This window comes from Vigna unguiculata, chromosome 10 (assembly GCF_004118075.2).
Source record: "Vigna unguiculata cultivar IT97K-499-35 chromosome 10, ASM411807v1, whole genome shotgun sequence".
In the NCBI taxonomy this organism is placed as follows: domain Eukaryota; kingdom Viridiplantae; phylum Streptophyta; class Magnoliopsida; order Fabales; family Fabaceae; genus Vigna; species Vigna unguiculata.
This window is the reverse complement of record NC_040288.1, coordinates 8,969,079-8,988,505: the sequence shown is the minus strand read 5'-3', so window position 1 is coordinate 8,988,505 and position 19,427 is coordinate 8,969,079. Positions and strand designations below refer to the sequence as shown.

Sequence of the window (19,427 nt, the reverse complement as noted above, 5' to 3'; positions counted from 1 at the left end):
TATGTATATTTTATTAAAATTTTAGTTCACAAAAGTGTTTTATTATATAATTATAAAATTATAGAAGTTAATGAAAAAAAATCTTTTCATATATAAAAATTATTATATTTTTAAATAATAATTTTAATTACTTTAATTACAATAACTAATATTATTTTTAAAAAAAGTGGACGCATTTGTTATTCCTATCATGCAATTAGAACCCAATGGGTCGGTTCTGATCCAAACCCGTTTAAAACCGTTCTTTAATCTATACCCTATTGTCTTGTTTCAGTTGTTGAACTATAAAACCCACGCCACACTTGTGTTGCAGCAGTGTTCATTGAAACCAGGCTTCTGGGAAGAGAGAAATGGCTCTGAGGCATCGTCTTACGAAGGAACTTCCGAAATTTCTATCACCCGTTACTCAAGCAGGTATGTGTGTTTTCTACTCTGCCTTTTCGTCTGCACTGCACTCACAACACTCTCTTATGGTTGCTCTGAAAGACAAAAGAAGAGAAATTATTAGAGCGAAAAAACGTTATTGTATTTGTGACATTTTGTTTATTTTACTTAGTTTTGATTGGATGTTTATTATATTCTTTTTTCTTTTTTATGTTTTGTTCATTGACTTGATTATGTTTAGTATCTGAGAAACAAGATAAATTAATTCCAATTTTAGTTCTTATAGGTATAGTTCAGGCAATGTGCAATTTTGGTTCTTGTAAATTTTTTTTTAATTATACTCTTGGTTTTCTACTTTTTCAAAATTAAGCAATTTTGGTACTCTGTATCATTTAATAATTGACGGGAAATGTTAATGGATAGGTTAGAATGTCAAGTGGAACATGTTATAAATAATTGACACTGTTATCATTAACGGACACACATTTTCAAAATTACATTTTTTGTTAGTAAGGGGATGATATATTAACACTGAACCGAAGTTGCTTAATTTTAGAAAATTAGAAAATAAAAATGCACTACTAAACTTGTTTAGGGACCAAAATATCACATTTGCTACACAACACGAATTTAAGCCTAACATAATTTATCTTCAATCATTGGAAGTAAGCTTATCCATATTTTTGGTGAGTGAGTGTCTATGTTATTCATATGGGGAATTGAAAAGTAGAACATTACTATCATGGAAAAACGCAAAGATGAGAGAGAGATTCAGTATATCAGTCCAAAATTACAGATGTTAATCTTGCTGTATACTTATTAATCATTAGTTGATGTTTCCTTTGCGTTTTTTCTGTGTGCATCCTCTCCTGCATCACCAGATGTTTTGTTTTCTTAAAAGTTGTTAGAATTATGAAGTTGTGCCATGTAGGTTTTGATTATTCAACCTCTTGGCTTCGTTTGCTGATATGTTTATGATACTGATGTTTGATTATTGCTACCTGTTCTTTTAAGAATGCTTCAGCATATTATTTTCATTAACGAATTGTAACTTGATTATTTGAATATTTATTTCACTCCCCCCTCTCTAGGTGTCTGTTGTCATCAATCTAGCAAAGCTTTAAACTTAGTGGCTTTGTCTGTGATGCTGGTGCCTTCTGCACGGAACCCAGCTGCTAACTGGAATCAAGTGAGAGGGTTTCATGAACACAGGTGATTGCTTTTTTTGACTGACAGTATAGGAAGATAACGTAAACCGTAGTATCAGTCATCATTTATGAATAAGATAGTAGACTTAGTCTTTGGCTATTCTCTGTATCAGTTCTACTGTTTTAATTAGTATGCTAAGATGAATCAGTATTGAGCCAGCACAATGTAATAGTTAGCCAGGCGTCATTTTGTAAGAACAGACGGTTGGAGTCTGTTGTATTACTGTTAGATTGTAACTAACTAGCTCGCAGTTCAAGCTATCTGATTGAATATACTTCTGTATTGTAGCTCCATTAATGAATAATACACTGCATTTAGAATGTTTAATTTTGAAACATCATAATTTAGGATTTTGTAGCTTTGTTAGGTTTCCTGACTTCTGATCGTCAGCCTTATTCAGGATCTCAACAATGGCTGATAAATTGCATGAACCTGCCACTGAAATTGATCTTTTATCTTTCATTAAGGCTTCACTTGATGAATTTGAAGGTATTACTGTTTGTTATGGTAGTCCATGCCCTTTCATATTCTTAAAATTTTGTACGAGCCTTTCAAATTCTTCATATTTTGAGTGTTAGTTTTATTATCTATATTCTGAAGCTTGTGTTTTGTTCAATTATACATTTGATTTTTGAATTGTATGCACCATCTTTTTATTTTTGCTATCTTACTAGTTCAATTGTTAATAGTTTTTGATTCAATGAGTTAAATAGTCCATCCTCTCCACATTTTGCCTTTTACATAATTTATTCTTTCTTTAAAATGCAGGCACCCATCATTATTGGTTAAATAGATCTGAAAAAATTGACCAACTTTTTGGAACCGATGGAATATTTTTAGTTCTTGCTGCCAGTAATTTCAATTGTGACATTACGCTTAAAAAATTAAAGACAATTCAAAAGAGGTATACAAAAGTTATATTTTCTCTCCTCACTTTGTATTAATGTACATTTTGCATTAATTAAATATATTTTGGTGGCAGGTTTCCTCATATTAATATTATTGGTTTGGGAGCAATTGCCTCTTCTTCTGATCAAGTGCACCTAATGCAGTTACTGATGGCAGAAAATATAGCATTCCCCATTTTGTTGTCTCAGCAGACTTTTCCTAAGGTGAGGTAAATCCCTTTACTTGAAAGGATTAATTTGAAAGAGAGAAGATTTTTATTCAATTGTTTTATTTGAAACAGTACATCAGCCTCAATATATACAAAACTCTAACTCTAGTCATAATTATAAAGAGATCTCTAGAATCTTCTAACAACTTCTAATAGTACACTTAATATCCTACTAATAATACCTTTATTTAGCTTCTGATGTGCATGAAGACATGATGCATGCAAAAACTAGCATTTCTATCATTATGAATTATGTTTGTTTAATTCTTGCTAAAATATCCCCGGCCACAATTTTCAGTAAGTAGTAAATGTATCACCCAACACATCTGAGAAGTGGCACCGGGCTTCATCATTGCAGATGTGGGAGATTCTTCTTTCAACTCCACTTCCATCCTATGCATTAAAACTAGATCATTGTAGGTCTGTAGCATGTTACTGTATATTAATTATGTATTTGTCTTCATCGTTGCAGTGGTGGCAGATTCTTCTTCCAACCCCATCTCCATCCTACCCATTAAAACTAGATGATTGTAGGTGTGTCCATGTTACTACATATCAGTTATGAGTCTATGATTATCATGTCTTTACAGATGAAGTCATAAACTATAGGCTAAGGTTACTGATTGTTTTTATTCTAATGGTTTCCTGTCAAACAGGCATTCTTTTAGGAGTTACAATCCTTAGGAACCAATGTCATAAGTTCCCCAAGGCTTCATTGCATAGGGTACTAGTGCACGGACTGATGGGTTAGAGTGGGTATGCAGAGAACTTGCTAACTTGAATATTTAATTTATGTGCTAAAAGTACATAATTTGATCTTATTCAATATACAGTGACAGTGAGGATGGAGGCTGAATGCACGCAGTGTTGGAAAGAATGCTTGTTTGTTGAGTTGCTCCTCCTACTGTCCTACAAACTTTGGGGATTTAGAAACTCATCTGTGGTAGAAACAATAAAATGCTAGATAGAAGAGTCTTGCATTTTCTAGTTATATTGACTATAGAGTTTGCGGAAATACATATTCCTTCCACTTACTATTCATAAATAATATATGGAATTGCTTTTATTCATGTATACCTACCGGCGTATCTTTTACTATTTTGTTTATGAATATATTTTTGATGCTTGCATATACATTTATTTAATGTAATTCATTTGATATGTTTAGATAGAGAAAGGTGCGTGCTACATGTTGTTTAAAAATTTTAGGAGCCCGGTAATTTATCATGAGAAGGATGCAAGTCTTGAAATTTTAAGCCAAGGTAATTGTAAATTTTCTATGACTAACATTGTAGACGATGTGCCGTTCATCGATTTTTCATGATTCATGTCTGCATATTTGCATTTTTTGATATTGGTCTCAAATGTAGCTGTTCAGGAGTTAGATGAGAAAGCGCGTGGTAATTCTAAGACGCTCGATGTTGTGAGATGTACATCTTTGGAACAACATTGGATAATTAAAGATCTATGTAGTTTTTCTGCTCTTCAGAATTTGCTCCTATATTACCCAGGTAACCAAGAGGTTGATCAATGGTTTTTCTGCATTTCTTCTATCTCGGTGTAGAGTTGTCTGGCAGATTTCCCGAGAATGAGCCGGACAAATCAAGTCTACGCTCCTTTATCTTTCCTTTTCAATATTGCATCATTAATTAGACAATGCTTTTGCATATCTTTCTACAGTGTAAACACAAAGAAGATTTGTTGATTTTTTCGTAATCCTCTATTTAAAACTAATATCGAAGTGGGTCAATCTTGGTTTGTTTGTCATTATTCAATGAAAATACTATCACTCACTCATCTTATTGCTGCATCTAGGTCATGATCTGTGAATCATCATTATTTCAAATCTCAAAATTGTGGTCATTTGACCCTGATCCCCCACCATCGATGTGGTCTAAAGTTGACTATCCTTAAATAATCCTCTAAATGTACTAGCTCCACTACTAATAATTCTGGCCATCAAACGGATGGACACCCACCACATTTGGAAGACCACTGAGACCCATAGGAGTGAATTTCGCCTCAAGCATTGAGGAAAGAAAATTTACAAATATAATAAAGAGTTTTTTTTCGAGAGAGCGAAAAACTCATATCTATCGAAACAAGGGCCGCATAGGATTACATTATGCCTTGGGATGGACTTAGGGTTTCCTTGTTTGTGGTGGTGGCAAGTGGGTGTCTCTTGAATAGTGTGTGGACTACACACATTGACGTAGGTAGTGGTGCGTGACACTTCTAAAGATGACATGACTATTTGCATTGTGATCGCCAGTATGAGACACACCTTTTGGTGCCACCACTACCTTCAAGGATGATAGTGACAATGGTTGGCGGACAACGACAATGGTGGTAGTGGTAGAGGAAATAGAGCCCCCAAGGTTGAGTGCTTTGATACCAACTTGAATAATGAGAGGGAATAAAGAAATATTCTATTAATTATAATCATGCTAATTACATTATTAACACTTCTTTTTATGACCATCACATTCTCATAAAAAGTAAAATGAAATCTGTTGGAAATAACAATGCATAAGCAAATTGATTGTCATTTTATTCGAGGGAAGCTAATGGTTAAGGAAATTTCTACTGAATTTATCAACTCAAAAAATCAACTTGCTGATCACTTGATGAAGTCTTTGATACAATGTTATCGATATCGGATAACGGAAAATATCGACAACCCAAAAATCCTTTATAAAGTTAATGGAAACCATAACGGGTTATGACGGAAACATTGCAATTAGAAGAAGTATAATACCACCACATATAATTCTAATGTAAAAGTAATTATATTATGTCCAAAAAATAAAAGTAAAAATTGAAAAAAAAAAGGACTTGGCACTGGCTGGCGGCAGACGAAAGTCAGTGACAACAATGGTGGCTGTTGGTGGGTGTTGGAAGTCCCATTAACTAGATATAAGACAATTTCATAATATATAAGTGAGGTGCAAATCTCACCTTACAAACCGATTTTGTGGGGTTGAGTTAGGCTTAAAGCCCACTTCTAACATGGTATCAGAGTCAAGTTAGAACTTATCCTACCAAACTTTCTTGGACATTCTGTTCCACCCGCTAGTGGACCACCCACTAATTTCTCGTCCCACGCATGAGATCACGAGATGAATATACCTCGATGTAAGGGAATGTGTAGGAAGTCACACATCGACTAGAGATAAGGTCATTTCATAGTATATAAGTGGGGTGTAAAGCTCATCTTACAAGCCGGTTTTGTGGGGCTGAGTTAGGCTTAAAACCCACTTCTAACATGGTATCAGTGCCAAGTTAGAGCCTATCCTAGTGAGCTTGCTTGGACATTCTGTTCCACCCGATATCGGGCCTCTAACGGACCACCCATTTCTAGAACCACACACGAGATGTATATACCTCGGCGTGAGGGTGGTGTGTTGGAAGTCCCACATCGACTAGAGATAAAGCCATTTCATAATATATAAGTGAGGTGCAAAGATCACCTTACAAGCCAGTTTGTTAGGGTTGAGTTAGGCTTAAAGTCTACTTCTAACATGGTATCAAAGCCAAGTTAGAGCCTATCCTAGCAAACATTCTTGGACATTCTGTTCCATCCGCTATTGGGCCGTTAATAGATCACCTATTTCTAGACCCACGCACAAGATGTATATACCTCGGCATGAGGGGGGTGTGTTGGAAGTCCCATATCGTCTAGAGATAAGGCCATTTCATAGTATATAAGTGGGGTGCAAACATTATCTTACAAGTCGGTTTTGTGGGGTTGATTTAGGTTTAAAACCCATTTCTAACATGGTATCAGAGCCATTGTTTAAACCAAATTAAAGCCTATCCTAGCGAATTTTCTTGGACATTCTGTTCCACCCATTATCTTGGGCTGCTATCGGACCACCCATTTCTAATCCCACGCACGAGATAAATATAGCTCGGCGTGATGGGGTGTGTTGGATGTCCCACATTGACTAGAGATAAGACAATTTCATAATATATAAGTGAGGTGTAAACCTCACCTTACAAGCTAGTTCTTTTGGGGTTGAGTTAGGCTTAAAGCCCTCTTCTAACATGATATCAAAGCCAAGTTAGAGCCTATTATAGCAAACTTTCTTGGACATTCTGTTCCACCCACTAATTTCTAGTCTCATGCACGAGATGAATATACCTCGGCATAAGGGGATGTGTTGAAAGTTGATTATCAACTAGAAATAAGGCCAATTCACAATATATAAGTGGGTGCAATCCTCACCTTACAAGCCGGTTTTTGTGGGGTTGAGTTAGGCTTAAATTTCACTTCTAACATGGTATTAGAGCCAAGTTAGAGCCTATCCTAGTGAGTTTTTTTGGACATTTTGTTTCACCCAATATTGGACCGCCAACGAACCACCCATTTCTAGACCCACGCACGAGATGTATATACCTCAGCGTGAGAGGTGTGTGTTTGAAGTTCCACATCGACTAGAGATAAGGCCATTTTATAGTATATAAGTGGGGTGCAAACCTCATCTTACAAGCCAGTTTTGTGGAGTTGAGTTAGGCTTAAAAACCAACTTCTAACAATGGGCAAAGGCAAAAGTGAGAGGAGTGATTGTTTTAGGTTAAATGAAATTTGACTTCAGTTGCGGTTGGATGCAGTAAAAGGTAAAAGATGTTTTGTGCATTAGGTTAGATTCAATAAATTTTTTAGTGCACTTGGTCCAATTTTTTACTCTATTTTTTAAACAATCATAAAACTAGGGATGCAATTAGGGTTTTGTTGCTGGTTATATCTTCTTTCTTCGATGCTGCCACTACCATGCCTCTCCATTTGCTGCCCTTCTTTCTCCAAGCCTCAACTGCCCATTTCTTCGCTTCGTCATGTTCTTGTCATCTTTTTCTACCCCGCTTTTTCCAACATAACCATTCCACTACTGCCAGCCCCCATTCCAAAAGCGGCCGCCATGAGCTGCGACGGAAAACCTGATTCACCACTTCCTTGTTGTGGCGGCAGGTTAGGAAGCCACTACTGGTTTCTGCCGTGGTGCCGGCATGGCCGAAATTTGATAACAATGATAGGTTTCCAAATTCAATGTACATGTTTTAAGCTTGATGCATATAATTTATATATTTGAGCTTGATAGGCAATATAAGATTTACACCTAGATAAGCTTGGTGCATATAGTTTATATGCTCGAACTTTAGGGAGAATGTTAGATTTGCACTCTAGATATATATCATATGTTTGTAATTTCAAAGGTTGGTTTTTCCTTCCCCTATTATGAATTGTAACCTGCTTTATATATTATACACTTAATTGTCATAGAAGGCAATCTGTTTGTATAACTATATGAATATGAGCAAGTATACTGGTTATTCACCCAATTTTCCCCAAGCCTCTCTTAATGCTTTGCAATTTTTATTGCCTTGACCATTTGTTTCTTTCCTTAAGTTGATATTCATGTTAAAAGTCCTGGAGCTTTAAAATAGCATTTGGGTTAGTTAAGGGAAAATTGATAGCAAGGTTTATAATTTGCTAATAACTAAAAATCTGTAGATATAATAATATATTTTTAATTCTTTGGTTCCGTTTGACTGAAACTAATTAAATACTGCATCTTCTTTTATCCTATTTTATAGGTTGTGTTTCTGCAGATGAAAGTCATAATCGCCTTTTCTTTTCTGATTGCAATCATCATAGGATTCTTGTATCAGATGGGAATGGAGAGATTCTGGACAGTGTATGTATACTAGTTAATAAGTGCAGTTCAAGATTAATTTTTATTTCAGTTCCTTTAATGGCTTATTTTTCTTTGCAATGGACTGATATTAGTCTGAAGACTGAATTATGGTGAAATGCTTAAGTGAAAAAGTACTCAACAACTTCTATAGTTGATATTCATCTCAATAAATACATTATGTTCAATAAATAAAGAAATGTAACTGCATATGAGCAATGATGAGCACTATATCAAGTCCGTGTCTATTCATCTTCCATGATAGTTATTTAGAATATCGAACCTATTCCAACTAGTCTTATTGATGTAATCCTTACAAGGATGATTGGATATTGATCAACTCAAGAGGTGTTTGAAAATTCAAAACCCCAATAAGAACAAAGAAGCATTGTGCAAGCATGTAAAATACATCAGTTTCAATTCGGCTTTCATTGAACACAAAGGAAAAGCAAGAACATGTTGTAAAAAGAAATAGAAAATGGATTAACGAAGATGGAAGAGAACATGCCTCCTTTAAAATGAATCCCAAAGGATAAGGGCCATGAGGAGTTGCCACTTGAAAAAGCATTTCAAGATAAGATCCAAAACAAGAGTAGGATAGTCTCAAGACTCTCCAAGATGTCTCAGAGAATTTGATTAAAGTGATTTACAAGAGGGACTTAGATCTCCTTTTATGGACTTATGTTGCAAACAAGGATCGGAAAAGTCACCTTCCATGTGTTTAGAACAAAGAGAATCCTAAATGTACACATAAGACTAACTAAACTAATGATTAATTTCACTAATCCTATGTTTAACACTTAGTTAACTTCTAATCTTGGCGAGCACATGGATGGTTCTTGAAAATTAGGAAAAGGCACATGGAGTTAGTGAAGAGGCTTATGTGGCACCAACTAATAAGGAAAGAAACACATGAAGTTAGTTGGATGGTCCTAAAAACAAGAAGGCATGAGAGGTAGTTCCAACCATCATATGCACTTGAAATTGACATGTGAAAGTTAGAATACTCTTCATGTGTATGCACTATTGTCTAAATTTCGTCCCACATACTCCCATGTGTCTCTTGGATTGTAGATTATTCCATAGTAACAAGGTTATTAGATTCGAGAGTCTACGTAGACTCATGAGAGCTTCGTAGACTCAACTTGCAGACCCGACTCGTAGACTCGTAAGAGTCTATTTCATCTAAAAAATTGTATATAGTAACTTAGTTCACCACATGCCACTGTTATATAGGTTCAAATAACACTAAATATTTTTTTAAATATAATCAGATAACATTGAATAAACCTCACAAACATTGGGTCCAAAAAGTTTGTTAAACCTTTTTTAAATAATATTTTTTTGTTTGCTATGTTTTGTCACAGTCTTTCGAAATAATAGAAAATTTGAAAGAATCAGAAATCTGATTATATAGAAGCTATTTAAAACAATTTCTTATAAATAAATGTAGGATACTAGATAGTCACAACCATGCTTGGTGATGGGTTCTGAGAAGTGTTAGACAGTGCTATGCTTATGGTAACCATTTTGAAATGTCTTCTTTCTTTTTCTGTCATGATACACTAAGGAGTTCTCCCATTTAGATATTAAATATCTGAATTTATGCAGATAGTCGTTGGACATTTTTCAACCACTTAGCTGAACTTGTTCATTAGGATAACTTTTTGTTGTCTTTTATCCAGATTGGATCTTCCCCGGGATTTGAGGATGGAGACTTTGAATCTGCTAAATTAAGGCGTCCTGCAGGTTCATGCTACGATCCTACTGAGGATTGCTTATATTTTGTGGATTCAGAGGTACGCATTTGGAATTACATACACTGATTTAAATATCAAATATCAATATTTCTTTCAATGGTTATCTGATGTTTTGTCCAGGCTGCTATAGGATTTGTTTAGCTCTTTCTTCAGGATCTGTGTAAGACACAAGGCTAACTTTTCTGCAATGAATAAATTCGACTTTTTTGTTGATTTAGTGCTTGAAAAATTTACAACAACTGGAGAGGAATGACCAAAACTTTCTTAGTTAGGAAAAGTAAATTTTAGGGGAACTTTTTTGGATGTAGACATTAAGTAGCAGAGTTTGAATTTTTTTCAGCAGGACTGTTTTCTATAGGATTGTGCAGGTGTTACAGCGTATCTACTTTTTGAAGCTGTTTATATGTTGGTTCCTTTATTGATGTTCATGGAATTCGTTATTTGATGAAATGTTAAGAGAGCTAGATACGATCAGGATGGAATATGAACCTAATAAGCTCTTGTGCTATCCTGTACTGTATCCTATGTAAAGACTACATATAAATATATTATCCTATTATGTGTTTGAAGTGGAAAAGGAATGTCATGATTTGCTGTAAATTATATTTAGACGACATTGGTGCCCCACAACTCCTGGCCTTAAGATTAACGTCATTTTCATATTATCATGTTTACCATATAGGCTCTTGTAAGCTTCATTTATCCATGGGGGCTTGTTTCTTTGTTGTTTCATTTTTACTAGTGGTTTCTTTGTGGCTTATTTGAACTCCTATTGATGAACTCGTTTCTTATCATTTACTTATCTGGTTCTTTTCTTATTATTTATATTATTCTGGTTCTAAGAACCATGCTATCAGGAAAGCTGACATGGGAGCACGAACAGTAGACACTCTGTATCCTACAAGCACCTCTAACAAGGGAGGTATTCGCATATGGAATTGGATCATGACTAAGCTTGGTTTAGAAAGCAGTGGCAAGACCAATGTTGAGAAAACATCTGAAGTATTTGATTCTACATCGTTGTATTTTCCATGGCATTTGCTCAAATCAGTTGATGACACTCTCTACATTATTGACCGAAGGTGGGATAAGTGCTTTTATTACTTTTTTAAATGCTACAAACATCTAGTCCTCTCTACGTTTGCATGTCTTGAAAAGTTTCAAAGATCTGATGTGGTGATTGGAAACAGTTCCTGTCTATAAAAGGGAGATTGTATTGATATTTGAATATGGACAGAATTACAGACTAAAAATTGAGCTGTAGTTGCTCCCAGTGAAGGGTCTTCTTAGATGTTCCAATATTGGAAGCTGAAACTGAATATATTGTATTCCTCTTTCTCTATGATGTGTCAGATCTACATACTTTCTCATTTATTCTCTCAATAACTCAGCTCCTCCACTTATATATTCACTTTGTACTTGCATCTAAGCTCTAGTAGTATTTGGCCTCTTCATCTACAAACCTGTAAGGCCTTCTCGTTGGCTGCAACCTGAATATTGTTTTGGATCCTTTGTTCTATCATGCACAGAAACTTTAAAGCCTAGACCTGATCACCTGATGTTTTCTTTTTGTCTGCTGTGTCTGCATTGGAGTTTAGAGAAAAAAAATGTTCATCTCACAGATAACCCAAATTTATTGAGGTCATTGACTTCTCTCTCTTGCATCATCTCTTCCTTATGCTTATAACTATTGACTCACTGGATGTGATTGCTTCAGATAAATAAACCTATTATTGAAACGGATTTTTGTCATTAATTTCATTAAATAGGAATTTATTGAGGTCATTGACTTCTCTCTCTTGCATCATCTCTTCCTTATGCTTATAACTATTGACTCACTGGATGTGATTGCTTCAGATAAATAAACCTATTATTGAAACGGATTTTTGTCATTAATTTCATTAAATAGGAATTTATTGAGGTCATTGACTTCTCTCTCTTGCATCATCTCTTCCTTATGCTTATAACTATTGACTCACTGGATGTGATTGCTTCAAATAAATAAACCTATTATAGAAACGGATTTTTGTCATTAATTTCATTAAATAGGAATTTAAAAATGACTGAAAGTTACAAGTATTTCAAAATGACTGGTGTAAGCCTTTTTATTAACAGTTTGACATTTGTGTGCTTAGGCAAATTTTAAGAAGTCTGAAATAGAGAGATTATTTTTTAACGGAAAGCATTCATGAATTGAAACGACAAATATTTGATTACTTGTTATTAGAAGTTATTAAAAGTATGTTTAATATCCTTACCATGTTTTTATGTACACATTAGAAAAGAGACTTTTTCCAATATTAACAGGGCAACAATTTGCTCAATGATGAAACCAAAGCGCTTTGGTTGCCAACACTTGGTCACTAAAATCAGAATTGTTAGTTGAGATGCAAAGTATTAATGACTTGATATCATGATAACTCAATTTCATAGACCCTTTTGGTGTTAAATTTGTCTAGAACAACATAGTAGAATTGACGAAAGATAAACTGTATTCTTTCATTTTTATACATGACCTGATTGCTTCAGTTAGTGTTACTGACTTGAAATTCAGTCAAATTTAAGGTAGGAATTGGAATTTAGAGTGCTATTTATTTCATCATTCTCTGTTTTGAAGTGGTGAAAAGCAATTGAGAGAATATTTACATGTAAAATGCTCAAGCCTTTCCATCTTTCTTAAGAGTCGAGTTTTTCTTATTTCTCCAAATAAGAGTCAGGGTCTAGTGTAGACTTTTAAAGTTTGTAGGGTGGCAGAATACCTTATGTTTAGGAGGGTAAGTACTAATTTTTTTTGCTATAAGTCATCAGTATCCCTTGTGCTTCATTGTTGTGTTGAACATCATGATTTTTTTTTTTCAATTTTCCTTTTCTTATGACTAAATTTTCTTGGTTAAGGGTTATGGTTCAAGTAATATTCCTTCCTTACCTTGATTCTTTCGTTGTTACTTTTAGGTTTCGAACTTTGTGGATCATGGATATTTGTTCAGGAAAGATAAATGAAGTTTTGGAAGGTTTGATTCAATAATCCTTATATGGTTACTTGTTTAAACAATCTTGTATCTAGCTAGAACTGATGGATTCTTTGTTATATTTATTTTCTAACGTAGGTTCTCCTAGAATTCTTGAGATCTGTGGGCAGTCAATCATGAAACGTTTATCCGTCATAGATCGGATTCCCTCTGATTGGTTTCAACACGAAACTAAGAGCGCCTCTTTACTTGAGGGCCTACCACATTCTGATCTTTTATCTTCACTGGCAACCTTGCAAAATCACATTTTTGTTTGTGATCCAGGTATTTTTCTTCAATTTTAGTTAGGGCTATCTTGCTCTGTGGATGCATTTGTTGAGATTATTCACTCCCAATTTTCTCTCACTAGTTGGACAGAGGGTTTTGAAGGTTTGTGGAGAATCTGGAGTCTGTTCAAACTTCGGATTATCTAATATAGGGATACTTGGATTACCTTATTGGCTGAATTTCCCCCTGGAAACATTTTATGCTGTGTAAGTTATTTTTCAAAGAACTTGTGTAGATTTCTTTTGTTCAGAAACTCACTTTTTTCTGTTTCTGTCCATGTTAAAATGTAAGATTGTTTCCAGTGAAACTGTTAAGATCCTTCATTAGGTATTCATCATAGTACCTTTTAATCATTTGGGAAATTGTCTATTCCCTTGAGTAAGCTTTGGCATTGAGATAGGTCTAGTATATACTTAGCTCAGCCTATCCTTTCTTGATGTAATGTCACACTTGTCCAGTCTAGCGAACTTTTTCCTCCAGATATCTAGTCCTAGATGTGTCAACATGCCACATCGGCTTGCCATATGGCTGGAATATTCCTTGTAATGACGAAGGAAATTCTTTTCCCATTTTGAGATATGCATGATCCTATTCTTCCCTCAATTCTAATAGAAAAATTGACTTATTCATTATTCTGGTTTGACAGGGGAAATGGACTTTTGGGTACACCAATTGATCATGTGGAATATCTTGATTTGCTACCAGGTTATTTTACATTTTAAAGCAGTGTATTTATGAATTTAAAGTTTCAAATTTTTAGAAATATCTGATTATAATATCTTGGTTTAGAGTATCTTAGGTGATTTTTTCGGTTTTTAATTAGGGTCTTTGAGTTTAATTAGGATCCTTGTTAAAATTGTGTATTTGAGATGATAGAGGAATTGTGTGATTACTTCACACACTCCATCTGTTGAAACACGGGTGTAAATATTGTATATTTAGTGTACAATAAATATAGATTGATTGAATAATGTGTAAATTTTTTTGTTATAGCATCCCTAAAATTAAGGTGTTGAAATAAGAGAGACATAGGCTGAATCCCTAACATGTGTAGATCACGTTGGGTTATGTATTTATAAATAGGAAAATACAAAGAGATGGGCCTAAGCCCGTTGCATCTAAGTCTCCCCTTAAGGTAGTGTATATAAATCATATGTACTAATCTTGTTTCACTTATAATCAATTCTCCCGTAATGATTTAGTGAACACACCTACTAATTGACCATTAAAATTAACAAACTCGGTCTCAGATTTCTCAGGCTTAGACCACGTGGATAGTTAACATCTACGATAAATCGAGTTTCCATGTATCTTTACTAAAGAAGGCCGTACGGAATTAAAATATACAGGAGAGACTACCACTAGAGTTGGCTTGTGATGATGATGGAGTAAACCGAGAACCAGAGAGTATACTGACAAAAAGGGTGATTAAAGATGGCGAAGATGCTATTAGTCAAGTGCTTATACAATGGAAGGGCCAAAGTATGGAAGATGCTACATGGGAAGAGGAATTTTACGTCAAAAGTCAGTTCCTACACATGAGCCTTGAGGACAAGGCTAGTCTTGCAGAAGTGGGTATTGACAGAGCAAGGGATGTGGGCCTAAACACTGGCAGTAGGCCCAAGGTTTGGAGGGTGTATGAGAGGAGAACAAAAGGTGTGAAGAGGAGTGAGAGGGATATGGGGAGGGGTAATCGGGAGGAATGTTGTATTCCTTGTGAGGAGCTCGCTCTGTGGCAGTAGGATTCATTAACCCTACTATATTTTCTGATACTTTTCTGAATAATAAAACTAGAATTGTTTCATCTATATTGCTATTCTCTGAATTCATTTGTTGATCCCTAACAAAATCACTTTGGGGTCAACATAGAAAGATTTAGGTCTGACAATGCTAGGGATTATTTTCAATCCAAAGGGATTACTCATGACTCTTCATGTGTCTATACTCCCCAACAGAATGGAGTGGCATAAAGAAAAAAATAGGCACTTGCTTCCACCCAAGCACTTATCTTTCTGGGGAAATTTCCAAAACATTATTGGGGAGTTGTTCTCACTGTTGCATATATGATAAATTGACCTGCTTCTCATATACTACTGAACAAAAGTCCTCTTGAAATCCTAAAAGAATTTTTCACATGGTATCAAAGTCTCTAGGCTTTTGCTGGAGACCTGGTCTCTCTTTTATTACCACTTAGAGCCTTCACTGCCATTTTTTCTTCAAGAGGGTGCAACCTTAATTGCTGCAATTTCATTGTAACAGTCTTTATTGCTATTTTCTCTTCTTTGTAAAATCACCCATTAAACAATTAGTTTCTCATTTGCATCTCCATGATGTCTGATCCAAAATCAACAAAAGATTCCAATTTTTCGCAAAACACTAGCAAAGTCCAAGTCATTAGAGCTTCATTGAGGGTGACAACATTGGTAAAGTGAAGGACTGACAAAAAATGATTGTTTCACGAAAAGTGCAATGCATTGTGGTAAGGACACAACGACTTTGAGGGTAACATTTGCATCCCTTTTTGTTTGAAGGATAATCAATAAAGACACATTTAAGAGCTCTATGGTCTAATTTATTGTGATTTGGATTGTGAGAGTGAACAAAAGTAACATAACCAAAGATCCGACAAGGTAGAGTTACACTAGAAGAGTGAAATAAACACAATAGAGGCTCACTAGGACTGATGGCATTCAAGACATGAGTTGGCAACCTGTTGATGAGATATGTGGCACTTAATACAACTCCTCCCCAATATGTTTTAGGAACAAATATTTGGAAAAGGAGAGCTTTAGCAACTTTTAGGAGATGAAAATTCTTCCTTTTTGCAACCACGTTTTGTTGTGAAGTGTTAACACGTTTTAGATAATGGAAAATACCATTAAGCAAAAAAAAAAAAATTCATGATCCACATATTCAATTTGAAACCACTTTTGATGTTTTTTCGAAATTAATTTTTCACAAAACGGAAATCATTAGTTAAGATTTGAAAAACATCAAACTTTTCAGAACATATGTCCAAACTTTTCATAACGTATGTCCTTGTGAGTAGGTACAATCGTCAATAAAAGTAACCAGCCATTTTGTCCTATCTTCAAGGAGGACAGCAGCAGCCAGTGGTTGGCAGTGGTGGCAGTGGAAACAAGCCCCCAAGATTGGGAGCACTGATGCCAACTTGAATAATGAGAGAGAGAGCAAATAAATACTTTATTATTTACAGCCATGCTAATTATGTTCAACTCCTCCATTTGTAACAATCACACTCTTGGAAAAGGAAACATAGACCTTATGAAATGAGGGTGTAGATTCTAGGGATATTTTTCCTAATTACTATAGAGATATTAGGATATTTTTATCCCAACGATACATACTACCTCTTTATAGAGTTGTTAATATATTAAAAAGTGAACTTTAAAGCTAACTGAATCTTACAAAACTGACTTGTAAGGTGAGGTTTGCACTCACTTATATACAATAAATTGGCCTTATCTCTAGTCAATGTGGAACTTCCGACACACCTCCTCATGTCGAGGCATATACATATCGAACGTGAGACTAGATATTAATGGATGGTTTGACAGCGGCCGATGATGAGTGAAACAATAGACCCAACAAACAACAAACTTCGTTAGGACAAGCTCTAATCATGACTCTGATATCATATTAAGAAGTGAACTTTAAGCTAAACTCAACCTTACAAAACTAACATATAAGGTGAGGTTTGCACCCACTTATATACTGTGAATTAACCTTATCTCTAATTGATATGAGACTTTCAACAATAAGGGATTAGTAACTAGATGAACTGTTCTTGTATCTTTTATATTCTTTCATTTTGTATCATCAACAACAATGTAATGCTATAACAAAATTATTTATTTCTCTACAACTTTTCTGCAATGTTGTCACAGGCAGGATTGACATACATTTGAATGTTAATATTCCTGTGGATATTGAGCTTATTGAACCTGTACAAGAATCTTGTATATGGTGTCAAACAAGAGGTGCAGCTACTGAAATTTCTGGAGTGGACGAGGTTCCAGGATCCTTATATAAGGTTCTTTTGCAAATTGAAACTTTCTAAGTGAAGCAGTCTGATTACATTCTGAGTAACTTAATGTTTTCTTGGTGCAGGCTGGTGTTGCACAACAGTGGTATGATGAATTAGATGATCTTGCCGCTCCAAAACGTGAATCTGAAATAAATGTTCAAGATGATAATCTGGACAAAAATTCAGTAGTGGAAGATGATGAGAAAGTCCGGATTAGCTGTGGGGTCTGTACTAGCCCTGGAACAAGCGAGGTAGGCTTATCTCATCTGGTCTTGTTTGGTAGCTGTCATTTTATTATCATTTTATAGGCAACATAACAAGATGGGAATGAGAATAGCACATTTTCTTAAATTTCCATTGACATTGTCAAGACTACATCAATTGTTGCAAGAGCTTGGTTAATTCTCTTGTTAGAATTTGTATCAATTTTCAGGTTCATGTATGTATTTGTTCTGTAGTTATCCCATGTGCACATACATGGGAACCAGAATAATTATAAGGCCGAATGATCTTTTCAGTCTTGAAAGTAAATAAGTTTTCAAAGTTGGGCCTTAAAAATAAACAGGGTTTTTTAAGTTAGTCTGTGAATGTTATTAAGCAAATAAGAAGTCCTAAAAGTAATTTCCATCTTGCACATTGCTCCTTCATTTCAAATAGGGGTCTCTACATATTATGATTAAAAAACAATTTAGTCCTTACATATATGGATTAAATTGTAATTTATGATAAATGCAGCAGGGACTAAGTTGCATTTTCATGATAACATTTAGATACTTTCCTCAAATAAAGGATGAATGTGAGAGATGAAACCTCCATACATTCTCAAGGACCAATGGACTATTCTACCTAATTTTGAATATGCTTGTAAACTATAAATGTTTATTTATTTATTCTTTTTCGTTTTCTTTCATACAGGTTATAATTTACGCTGTACTGCATTGCAAACTTAGAAGAATCCCAAACTCAAATGAAGGTAACCGGGAGGAGCATGCAGGAAGGATAGTTGATATTCTGACCTCCAAGAGATCTGGGAAAATAGAGAGAGATTTGTGGAGTGCTTCTTTGTTGCAATCCAAAGGTGATATTAGAGATCTTATTTTCATGCTACCACTGCACGTTAGAATAAGATTAAATTCCCTTGATCATCCAAAGGCTGAAAACGGAAGGGATATAATCTTAACAGACTCTTCAATTAAGGTGAACGTAGTGCTCAGTTGACACTACAATTCGATGCACTGTTGTAAAATGATTTCATATTTATTGTCCTCACTCTATCATCACATGCTGTTTAGTAACCTTCTATTTCGTTGCTATTTGCAACGGTACTGAGTTTTTTTTCTTAAAATTTGATCTCATGTGCCTCACAGTTTTTGCTAGATTATATTCTTACCTTAAAGTAGAGTCAGTTTTTTAAAACCTATGGATGTGGTATAGCGGTGAAAGGTTTATCCTTCGGACTCTATAGTGTGTGTGATAAGGGTTTCCTGTGTTCAAACCCGACAGAAGGAAACCTGATATTAAAGTGAATTGTCTTTGATTTGTTATACATAACACAATTAATTGTTTGTGTTTTCCAAATTAAAATTTGTAACATAATAATATCGTGTTAACATACAATATTTGGTTAACTATAATATTTTCACTATTAAAATATTAAGTTATGATAGATTAGGAAAATGATTTTTAATTAAATTAAAGGACTAAATCTTGTTTTATATATATATATATATATATATATATATATATATATATATATATATGTGTGTGTGTGTGTGTGTGTGTGTGTGTAATAAAAATTTTTTGTATATAATTATTTTAATTAATATATTATGATTGAGTTAATTTAAATTAAGAATTTAAATTCAATTTAAAATGAAATAGAAAATGTATGAAAATGTAAATAATAAACTTTGATGAAGG

The 19,427-nt window shown here is 34.5% G+C and overlaps 1 protein-coding gene across 4 annotated transcripts; it reads left to right on the top strand.

The window, feature by feature from the left end:
• The first annotated feature begins 291 nt into the window (after positions 1–291).
• Positions 292–18,787, top strand: LOC114165721. 4 transcript variants are annotated; one of them, XM_028050295.1, is made up of 17 exons: positions 292–414; positions 1,476–1,596; positions 1,994–2,082; positions 2,362–2,497; positions 2,576–2,705; positions 3,879–3,972; positions 4,081–4,221; positions 8,306–8,406; positions 10,089–10,202; positions 11,007–11,245; positions 13,116–13,174; positions 13,271–13,456; positions 13,542–13,665; positions 14,106–14,164; positions 17,368–17,513; positions 17,591–17,758; positions 18,423–18,725. In XM_028050295.1, the coding sequence occupies exons 1-17, from the start codon at positions 351–353 to the stop codon at positions 18,723–18,725; spliced, it is 2,274 nt and encodes a 757-aa protein (XP_027906096.1). In that variant the 5' UTR covers positions 292–350. The 4 variants fall into 4 exon arrangements, with proteins under 4 accessions (XP_027906096.1, XP_027906097.1, XP_027906098.1 ...); XM_028050297.1 differs by having other exon boundaries at positions 307–414; positions 1,984–2,082; XM_028050296.1 differs by lacking the exon at positions 3,879–3,972 and having other exon boundaries at positions 4,089–4,221; positions 18,423–18,787.
• The last annotated feature ends 640 nt before the right edge of the window (positions 18,788–19,427 follow it).

Coding starts and splice junctions, on each gene's coding strand:
- LOC114165721 (XM_028050295.1), top strand. CDS start 351: ATGGCTCTGAGGCATCGTCTTACGAAGGAACTTCCGAAATTTCTATCA. Junction 415..1,475: donor ATCACCCGTTACTCAAGCAG/GTATGTGTGTTT, acceptor CCCCCTCTCTAG/GTGTCTGTTGTCATCAATCT. Junction 3,973..4,080: donor TCTTGAAATTTTAAGCCAAG/GTAATTGTAAAT, acceptor TCTCAAATGTAG/CTGTTCAGGAGTTAGATGAG.